The sequence below is a fragment of the Suncus etruscus genome, chromosome 14 (genome assembly GCF_024139225.1).
Source record: "Suncus etruscus isolate mSunEtr1 chromosome 14, mSunEtr1.pri.cur, whole genome shotgun sequence".
Lineage (NCBI taxonomy): Eukaryota > Metazoa > Chordata > Mammalia > Eulipotyphla > Soricidae > Suncus > Suncus etruscus.
Window position 1 is genome coordinate 67,830,287 of NC_064861.1, and position 9,291 is coordinate 67,839,577.

The 9,291-nt window shown below is 53.0% G+C and overlaps 1 protein-coding gene, 1 non-coding gene and 1 pseudogene across 2 annotated transcripts; all 3 read left to right on the forward strand.

The window, feature by feature from the left end:
• The first annotated feature begins 1,439 nt into the window (after positions 1 to 1,439).
• EXOSC6 (exosome component 6) lies at positions 1,440 to 2,443 on the forward strand. The gene has a single exon (XM_049786448.1). It carries the CDS (start codon positions 1,494 to 1,496, stop codon positions 2,295 to 2,297), a length of 804 nt encoding a protein of 267 aa, XP_049642405.1. The 5' UTR covers positions 1,440 to 1,493; the 3' UTR covers positions 2,298 to 2,443.
• A 4,979-nt stretch (positions 2,444 to 7,422) lies between these two features.
• TRNAG-GCC (transfer RNA glycine (anticodon GCC)) lies at positions 7,423 to 7,493 on the forward strand. The gene has a single exon. It is a non-coding gene; the product is annotated as a tRNA-Gly (tRNA).
• Positions 7,494 to 8,753: 1,260 nt separating this feature from the next.
• Positions 8,754 to 8,887, forward strand: LOC126028886 (uncharacterized; annotated as a pseudogene).
• The last annotated feature ends 404 nt before the right edge of the window (positions 8,888 to 9,291 follow it).

Sequence of the window (9,291 nt, forward strand, 5' to 3'; positions counted from 1 at the left end):
ACCTTCCTTGTTCTTAGGCCTCTGTTCTCCTGGCCTTTTGGATGCTGGGTTCAGGACGTGGGGTCAGGCAGTCTCTAGTGCAGTAGTGCCTTAGATGCTGCCACTGACCTTCCTGTCCTTCCTGCTTCCTTAATGCAGAGGACAGTGAACATGAAGACCCTGTCCTGGCCCCAAACTATTCACCCACTTTGCACTCACCCATGAAGACATCTGAGGGTGCAAACAGTAGAGTGCATAGAGAGGTTCAAGGTACCCTTGCCTTGTCAGATCTGCTGGACTTCATGTCTTCTTGAGTACAACAAGCAGCTCCCTAGTGTGGGGTAGGTTACTCAGCCCAGAGGAGGCAGACTGCCAGGCTTCAACAAGAGGTATTAGGGAAACAGGCAACAACAGTCCAGTGTGGGGGAGAGGTGGTTCATCTTTATGCCTCTCTAGCCACAGAGGGAACTAGAATGAAGCAGACAAAAGTCTTGCCCTTCCTGGGCAAAGGCAGTGGGGGACATAAAAATCACAAAAAGCTTTAGGGCCAGAATAATAGGACAGGGAGAAGGGCATTTGCCTTGTACGTGGCTAACCAGGGATCAGTCCCTGGCGTCCTATAAGATAACCTGAGCCCTGCCAGGAGTGATCCTTGAGCTCAAAGCCAGGTATAAGTCTTAAATAAGCCCTTCTGGATGTGGCCCAGAATAGCAAAATAAAAGGTGTAATTTTGGGGGCCAGAGAGATAAAAGAGTTAAGAGTAAAAGAGTTAAGGGATTTGCCTTGCATGCTGCCCACTGTTCAGAGCCCAGCCCCGCAGGGTGTAGTATAATATCCTGAGTACCTTCTAGTTACACACTGTTGGGCATAACCGTTTTCACCCTATGCAGTTTCTCCCTGAGACTCGGGGGTCTTTATTGGGGAGCTAAAGACACACCCTGGAGTGGAGAACAGGTAAGATAAGAGACCCATCCAAAGACTGACAAGCACCAACCAAAAAGCTATACTGGCTAAGAGTGAAAACCGGTTATAACAACACCACTACCTCACCTTTCCCCCGCCCCGGAGAAAGAGCCAATCTTAAGTAACTTTAGCGTTACAAATTAAAGACGTGTCCCTCTTCTCTCCCAGAATACTACCAGCCTCCCAGACCAGCAACCACCCAGGGAAGCCAGAGAGCATCTGGGGCTTTCTTTCTCCCTCGGGGCCTGCACGGGGTGGGGGAGAGAACTGGGGTTCCACGGTCTCTCGCCGATTTCCCGACAGCCCTCGCGCGCGCAGCTTCAACCGGGCGGAAGTGGGGGCTGGCACCGGCAGCGCGGCCGGGCGAAGGGAGGAGGTGGGGGGGAGAGAACTGGGTCGCCAACGTTCGCACGCCGATTTCCCGACAGCCCTCGCGCGCGCGGTGCGCGCGCAGCTTGAACCGGGCGGAAGTGTAGGCTTACTTCAGTAGCGCGACCGGGCGGAAGCGAAGGAGGCGGCACGCCGCACGCGGGGGCGCCACCGCCGCCGCCATGCCGGGAGACCACCGCCGCATCCGCGGGCCCGAGGAGTCGCAGCCGCCGCAGCTGTACGCGCTGCAGGACGACGACCACGACGACGAGCCGCCCGCCGCCCGCGACCCGACGCGGCTGCGCCCGGTGTACGCGCGCGCCGGGCTGCTGAGCCAGGCCAAGGGCTCGGCCTACGTGGAGGCGGGCGGCACCAAGGTGCTGTGCGCCGTGTCGGGCCCGCGGCAGGCGGAGGGCGGCGAGCGCGGAGGCCCGGCCGGGGCGGGCGGCCGCCTGCTGTGCGACTTCCGCCGCGCGCCCTTCTCCGGCCGCCGGCGCCGCCCCCCGCAGGGCAGCGGCGAGGAGCGCGAGCTGGCGCTGGCGCTGCAGGAGGCGCTGGAGCCCGCCGTGCGCCTGAACCGCTACCCGCGCGCGCAGCTCGAGGTGTCGGCCCTGCTGCTCGAGGACGGCGGCTCGGCGCTGGCCGCCGCGCTCACGGCCGCCGCGCTCGCCCTGGCCGACGCGGGCGTGGAGATGTACGACCTGGTGGTGGGCTGCGGCCTGAGCCGCGCGCCGGAGCCCGCCTCGCCCTGGCTGCTCGACCCCACGCGGCCCGAGGAGGAGCGCGCCGCCGCCGGCCTCACCGTGGCGCTCATGCCGGTGCTCAACCAAGTGGCCGGCCTGCTGGGCAGCGGCGACGGCGGCCCGACCGAGAGCTGGGCCGAGGCCGTGCGCCTGGGCCTGGAGGGCTGCCAGCGGCTCTACCCGGTGTTGCAGCAGTGCCTGGTACGCGCCGCCCGTCGGAGGGGTGCTGCCCCGCCGCCCTGAGCGCCGCCCATGCGGATCGCCTCCGGACTGACTGCATGCACCCCACCCGGGAGAGAGGGGATCTTTTTCTTCACCGCCAATTCTTGCACTGGACTGAGCTGCCGGGTGGCGGGCAGGTTATTTTCTGCAAAACTGTTCCATGAAAGACCTTTATTTTTTTGGTATTTTGGAAAAAAAAAAAAAAGTGAAGGCTGCCGGACTCGACTCGCAGGGTTTCTTCGGATGAATTGGACTGGAGCAAGAACCCGGAGCTGGCTCTTTGTGAAAAGGGGGCTGTGCCTTCTCCTTGATATTAGAAATGGGAGAAAGAAAATGTATACTTTTTAAAAAAAATTGAAAATGGCCATGGTGGTTCTTGTGACACAGGATTTCAAAGAACTGGCTGCTGCCTAGCTCCTGGTATATATTCTCGGAGTCCGGGTGTATAGGCTGGGTTTGGGAAGTATGCCTGGGAGAAGCTGGACCTCAGATGGCAAAGTGGGGGCCATGGCAGTGGCATTGTGATCCCAAGAGCATTCTAGGAGTACCCCCTCAGGCCTTTGGTTGAGTGTTGTTGAGGCTAGACGGCAGCTCAGGCTTGAGCAACTGGAAAGAGTTTGTTTCAGGGCAAAACCAGGTCTGATTCTTTGTTTTTTTTTTTTTTTTTTTGGTTTTTGGGCCACACCCGGCGGTCCTCAGGGTTACTCCTGGCTGTCTGCTCAGAAATAGCTCCTGGCAGGCACGGGGGACCATATGGGACACCGGGATTCGAACCAACCACCTTTGGTCCTGGATCGGCTGCTTGCAAGGCAAATGCCGCTGTGCTATCTCTCCGGGCCCAGGTCTGATTCTTTGTAATGTTCAGAGCAGCACAGCCAAGGGCCTCCTCTGCAGCTTGGAAGTAGGGATGCATTCATTACCTGGTCTCCTCTGTTTAGGCTGGGCAAGGCAGCTACACTGCTGGGAGAAGAGTTAAAGAAGCCAAAATGTACTGGTCAGGGGGCCTGAGCCATAGGCACTTGCCTAGCACTTGACTGACCTAGGTTTTAATCTCCAGCATCCCATATGGTCCCCTCCCAACACCACCAGGAGTAATTTTTGAGTGCTGAACCATGAGTAAACCCCGAGGACCCTTTCCCCAGCCAAACAAAAACAAAAGCAACCTGGACACTGGCAGTGCAGACCTGGCCAGAGAATGACAAGGGTGCAATTCCTAGGCACCCCAAGCACCAGACACCGCACCAAGAACCCAGAGCAGAACAATTTTGTTTCCCATTCCTGACAATACATTTCTTCTGAACCAGATAGGAAGCTGCAGACAAGATGGAAAAAAAAATCTACAGTTATATTCCCTTCCTTTTTTTTTTTTTTTTTTTTTTTTTGGATTTTTGGGCCACACCCATTTGACGCTCAGGGGTTACTCCTGGCTATGTGCTCAGAAATCCCCCCTGGCTTGGGGGGACCATATGGGACGCCGGGTGATCGCACCGCAGTCCGTTCTTTGGCTAGCGCTTGTAAGGCAGACACCTTACCTCTAGCGCCACCTTCCCGGCCATTCCCTTCCTTTTTTTGGGTGATGTTCGGGTTTGTTGGTGTACCCATCTGAGACCCTGTTACTCATGGCTCTGAGTTCAGCAATTATTCCTGATGGTGTTCAGGGGATCATATGAGATGTTGAGGATTGAAGCCCCGTGTCTTGTGAAATAAACACCCTACACACCCTACTATCTTTTTTTTTTTTTTTTTTCTTTTTGGTTTTTGGGCCATACCCAGCGGTGCTCAGGGGTTACTCCTGGCTGTCTGCTCAGAAATAGCTCCTGGCAGGCACGGGGGACCATATGGGACACCGGGATTCGAATCAACCACCTTTGGTCCTGGATTGGCTGCTTGCAAAGCAAACACCGCTGTGCTATCTCTCCGACACTCTACTATCTTCTGGCTTCTTGTTGGTGCTACTTTGTGTCAGAGAGGGAATCCAGGCCTCCAGCATGGAAAGTATGTACTGAGCCAGTTTAGCTCTTTCTGGCCCCAATATCTCCATTAGAATAACAGTTTACTGCCAGGAGTAATCCCTGAGCACTGCTGGGTGTGACAAAAAAAAAAAATAACAGTTTATAGGGTAGATAGGAAAGTTAAGAATAAAGATCATGGGGCTTAGAGAGATGGTATAGTGGGTAGGACGCTTGCATACAGTCAGTTCGGGTTTGATCCCTGGCACCCCATATGGCCCCAAGCACTGCCAGAAGCAAACCCTTAGTATTGCCAGTTACTGCCCAAAAGTGTTTTAAAAGAGAGGGATAGGAACATGGAGGCACACTCTGAGTAACTCATGGTCCAGTTTTGGGCTAGTAGGGCTGCTTATAAACTGTGCATCATGGGCAGAATATTGAACTGGTGGGGCTTGAATACACATTCAACAGCTAAGGCTGTACTTGGCAGCTAGACTGGGCTGATCAGCTGCTTACAAAGGGTCCCTGCTTGTGGATGAGCTGATGGATAATTGGCCTCCAAGGCTTTTTTTGTCCACCACAAGGAGGCTTCTCTGGTCTGGATGAGCCAAGCCTCCACTTTCTTTGTCCTGTCCCTAAAACAGTGTTTTGGGGAGACTATCAGAACCGCTGATGGGCCAGGGATAGTACAAAAGTACTTGCCTAGCACAGGGTTGCAGGCACAACCCTGGTTCAGATCCTGCATACTGTCCTCCAAGCACCTCCTGATATAATAAGAAAACAAAACCACACAAGTGGAGCAAAGGAGCCACTGGGGAAAGTGCTGGATGAATTTCACCTGTGGTCAGCCAGGAAGTCATGGGAAGAAGTGTCAAGAAAAAAAAAGGCAAGTGGGTAGCCAAAGCCACAAATGGTTGCTAGGGGTCCCCAGGATGCAGCCCATATGTGCTTCACCTGCAGAAAGCAGCAGGATTATCACCTTTGTGCTAAGAAGGCCTGGGAACCAGCTGGAGAATATACCAGGCTGGTGTTTCTCAGGCCTGGGAAAAGTGAGGGAATTTCTGAGCTCAGTTATGAGCTGGGGGACAGCCAGATGGATGAGGAAAGGGAACCTACCTGTGTAGACTTCCCTCTGCAGCTTGCTCAGACAGTCCAGACAGTGCACTCAGGGACCATCCATGGGGTAAAGGGATGGCTGCATAGGGGCAGTTTTTTTGTGGGGCTGTCAGGTACAGGCTGGTGGGACACAGCTTCCTGGGGGAGCTCCTATAGACAGCTCAAATGGAAGCCTCCTGAATTTTAATATGCTTCCTAGGGGTGCTCAGACATGTGTCTGTGATATTCCCTCTACATCAAAACTACATCTGTGGTGGGCGGGGGTGACCCTGGGTTGAAATAAAACAAACCTTCGCTGGCCAGGAGGATATAGGCTTCAATAGGATAATTCAGCATCAGTCTATCTGGACATTTTCTGAGCTTTGCCATGGAAGTCAGATCTCCATCTACAAGAGGCTGGGAAGGACCCTACATACTACTGCTTTCAATGTTGCTCTTTCAGGGGTCAGCCTCTGGCCCCTGGAACCCTCCCTTTCAGGACTACTCTGTTTAGGAGAGTCACTGCTCAATGTCGATGTTTGAAGACCCCAGCAGACTTTTATTTTATTTTTAGGCCACATTTAGTAGCACTTACTCCTGGCTCTGCACTCAGAAATAACTCATGGCAGGCTCTGGGGACCATATGGGATGCCGGGGATTGAACCTGGGTCAGCCATGTACAAGGCAAACATCCTGTCTATGTAGCTCTGGCCCCCACAAGCCACTTCTGATTTTCATGCCCACATAGGTCCTTAACCATCTTCCCATGCATTTGGCTGATGAGTGGGGGGACACTCTGGTATTCAGATACCCCACAGGGACAGCAGAGAGGGAGTCAGACCACCGTCTATTTGCCCAGGGGAGATTGCAGAGGCCCTGCTTCCTGGGATGGGTGGCAATGGCAGACAGCTCAGGAAGAGACAAAGAGACATGGGTCTCTGTCCAGGGTCAGAATCCCTGTCTAGGGGCCGGAGAGAGAACATTGCGGTAGGGCATTTGCCTTGCATGCAGAAGGACAGTGGTTTGAATCCCAGCATCCCATATGGTCCCCATATGGTTTCTGCCAGGGGCGATTTATGAGTGCAGAGCCAGGAGTAACCCCTGAGCACTGCCGGTGTGACCCAAAAACAAACAAAAAAATCCCAGTCCAGATCCCAGTGGAACTTGGGGAAACAAACCGGCAGCTTTTCCTTAGGATCTCAGGATTCTTCCCAGAAAGAGCCCTGGGGGACTGACCCAGGGTCTCTTTGCAAGACTATGGCAATGCCTTGCAGCCTTCTGGCCAGGTGGGTCCTTCAAAGGTACTGCTGATGTTTGGGCTTAGTCCAGGGAAGAGTCAAGGGAAGAAAGAGAAGAAATGGAAGAAAGGAAGTCATGGGAAGAAGTGTCAAGGAAGAAAAAAAAAAAGTCAAGTGGGTAGCCAAAGCCACAAATGGTTGCTAGGGGTCCCCAGGATGCAGGACCTGGGCTTGTGTTTAAACCCCTTTGCCTGTTCCGGCTCTCACCGCCTCTGCTCAAGCATCTCCAAAGGATCGATTCAGACCAGGGCAGGAAAGGCCTCGTGTGTGTGTGTGGGGGGGGGGGGGGAAACACAGCAGCTGTTCAAAAAACACCCCCCCCCCGTCTTGGGCTGGCGGTGCGTGTATGGGGGGACCTGGAGGCCTGCGGGGGGTAGTCACATTTCGGAAACAACCTGCCGGTTCTGCAGCAGAGGGGCGAGACCTAGGCAGTATTTCCCCGGAGCTTTGGAGGGGGTCCTTCCCTACCGCGGGGTCTCCAGTTCAGTCGCGATTTCCAACCACTATATGGTTGGTTTCAGGAGCCTTCAGGATGGGCGGCTGGAGACCCGAGGGCGCAGATCTTGGGGGTGGGAGACAATCCTGGGAGGAAAACGGAGTCCTGGGACGCGAGAAGACGCAACCTGGTGGGCCAGGGACAGCGCAGTCGGGAAACGTGGCCGGGAAACCTGGGGCAGAACTCGCGGGAAATTCTCATCCTTTGGGATGGGTGAACTGGGCTTCTCCAGCTGGCAGGCTCCATTTGTTTTGGCGAAATCAGCTGCCAAACTCCTGAGCTGCAAAAACGAGGCAACTTCCACTGGGGCATTGGTGGTTCAGTGGTAGAATTCTCGCCTGCCACGCGGGAGGCCCGGGTTCGATTCCCGGCCAATGCACGAGATTACTTTTTTCTTCCTTTTCTCAAAAGCAGCCAGAGACAGCTATGTAAACTAAGCAAAGCAAACTAACTAAAAAACAAAACATTTTTTTTTTAATTTTTTTTACTAACCTCACAATTGGGGCTGCTCCCCAAAAATGAGTAGAGAGCAGGACGGTTTGGGGCAAGAGCGCACGCGCAGCTCCTGCTGGCGGTAGGCGACTGGAGTCTGGGGCTGTGCCTTCCTGCTAGGGGTCTCCATACAGAAACCACCCCAAGTTCTCACACTGGCCAGGAGGAAAGCTAGGAATTTTCACTAACGTCACCATGGGTCTCTCTGACTCGCTCACTAGTGAAAAGGCGTGTTTGTTGGCGCACATGTGGCCTGCATCTCGATTCTGCAAAGCTTTGAAGGTTCCTTGAAATGTCTATACCCTGCCACCTAGTGTTACCAGAGGTCCTGGTCACTCCCTGGCATCCTTGGTTCTCCTAACATCATGGGATGACCTCCCACCCTCCCTAGCACAGGACTGGGAGTATCCTCTGGGTGCCTCTGAATATGGGCCCCAAATAAAGCAAAAATTAAAAAAAAAAGTCTTTAAATTTAAATCATTTAAAGATTTAAATGATTCCACTCAGAATATTCTCCATGTGCTTCTCCTCTCAATATATGCCTAAAAGGAGCCAACCCAAGAGTCCCAAACTAAAATAAATGAGATTTAGGAGATTTAGATAGCATGTTAATAAAGGAAAAAACGACAGGGACCTAGCTCAAAAGAGTTAACATTCACGATGTCACGATGTCTGTTCCAGATCTATAGTATATTCACTAATATATATATTTTTTTTTTCAGGGGAATTTTCAGGGGAATCATATTTGGCCATACTCAGGCTTGCTCCTAATTCTAAACTTAGGGATCATTCCAGGCAGGGGATCCCTTAGGGGGGCATTCAGTGTACTGGGGATTGAACCTGGGTAAGCTGCATGCAAAGCAAATTCTCTGCTCTCTGTACTATCTCTTTGGCCCTATATTTGTATTTATTATCCTTACTTACAGAAGAAATGGTTAAGAAGCTTGCCACACGCTAGAGGTAAGGTGACTGCCTTGCAAGCGCTAGCCAAGGAAGGACTATGGTTCTATCCCCTGGCGTCCCATATGGTCCCCCCAAGCCAGGGGCAATTTCTGAGCGCTTAGTCAGGAGTAACCCCTGAGCATCAAATGGGTGTGGCCTGAAAAACCAAAACCAAAAAAAAAAAAAAAAAAACCAAAACAAAACAATACTTACCTGGCAGGGGAGATACCATGATCACGAAGGTGGTTTCCCCAGGGCGAGGCTCACCCATTGCACTCCCAAATGTGGGAAACTCGACTGCATAATTTGTGGTAGTGGGGGACTGAGTTCGCGCTCTAAAAAAAAAAAAAAAAAAAAAAAAAGAAGCTTGCCACAGGGGCCAGAGAGATAGCATGGAGGTAAGGCATTTTGCCTTTCATGCAGAAGGTCATCGGTTCAAATCCCAGCGTATCATATGGTCCCCCGTGCCTGCCGGGAGCAATTTCTGAGCAAGGAGCCAGGAGTAACCCCTGAGCACTGCCAGATATGACCCAAAAATCACCAAAAAAAAAAAAAAAAAAGGGCCCGGAGAGATAGCACAGGGCGTTTGCCTTGCAAGCAGCCGATGCAGAACCAAAGGTGGTTGGTTCAAATCCCGGTGTCCCATATGGTCTCCCGTGCCTGCCAGGAGCTATTTCTGAGCAGACAGCCAGGAGTGACCCCTGAGCACTGCCAGGTGTGGCCCAAAAACCAAAAAAAAAAAA

What these genes read in the sequence shown, in the direction of transcription:
- EXOSC6 (XM_049786448.1), top strand. Translation starts at nt 1,494, where the DNA reads ATGCCGGGAGACCACCGCCGCATCCGCGGGCCCGAGGAGTCGCAGCCG.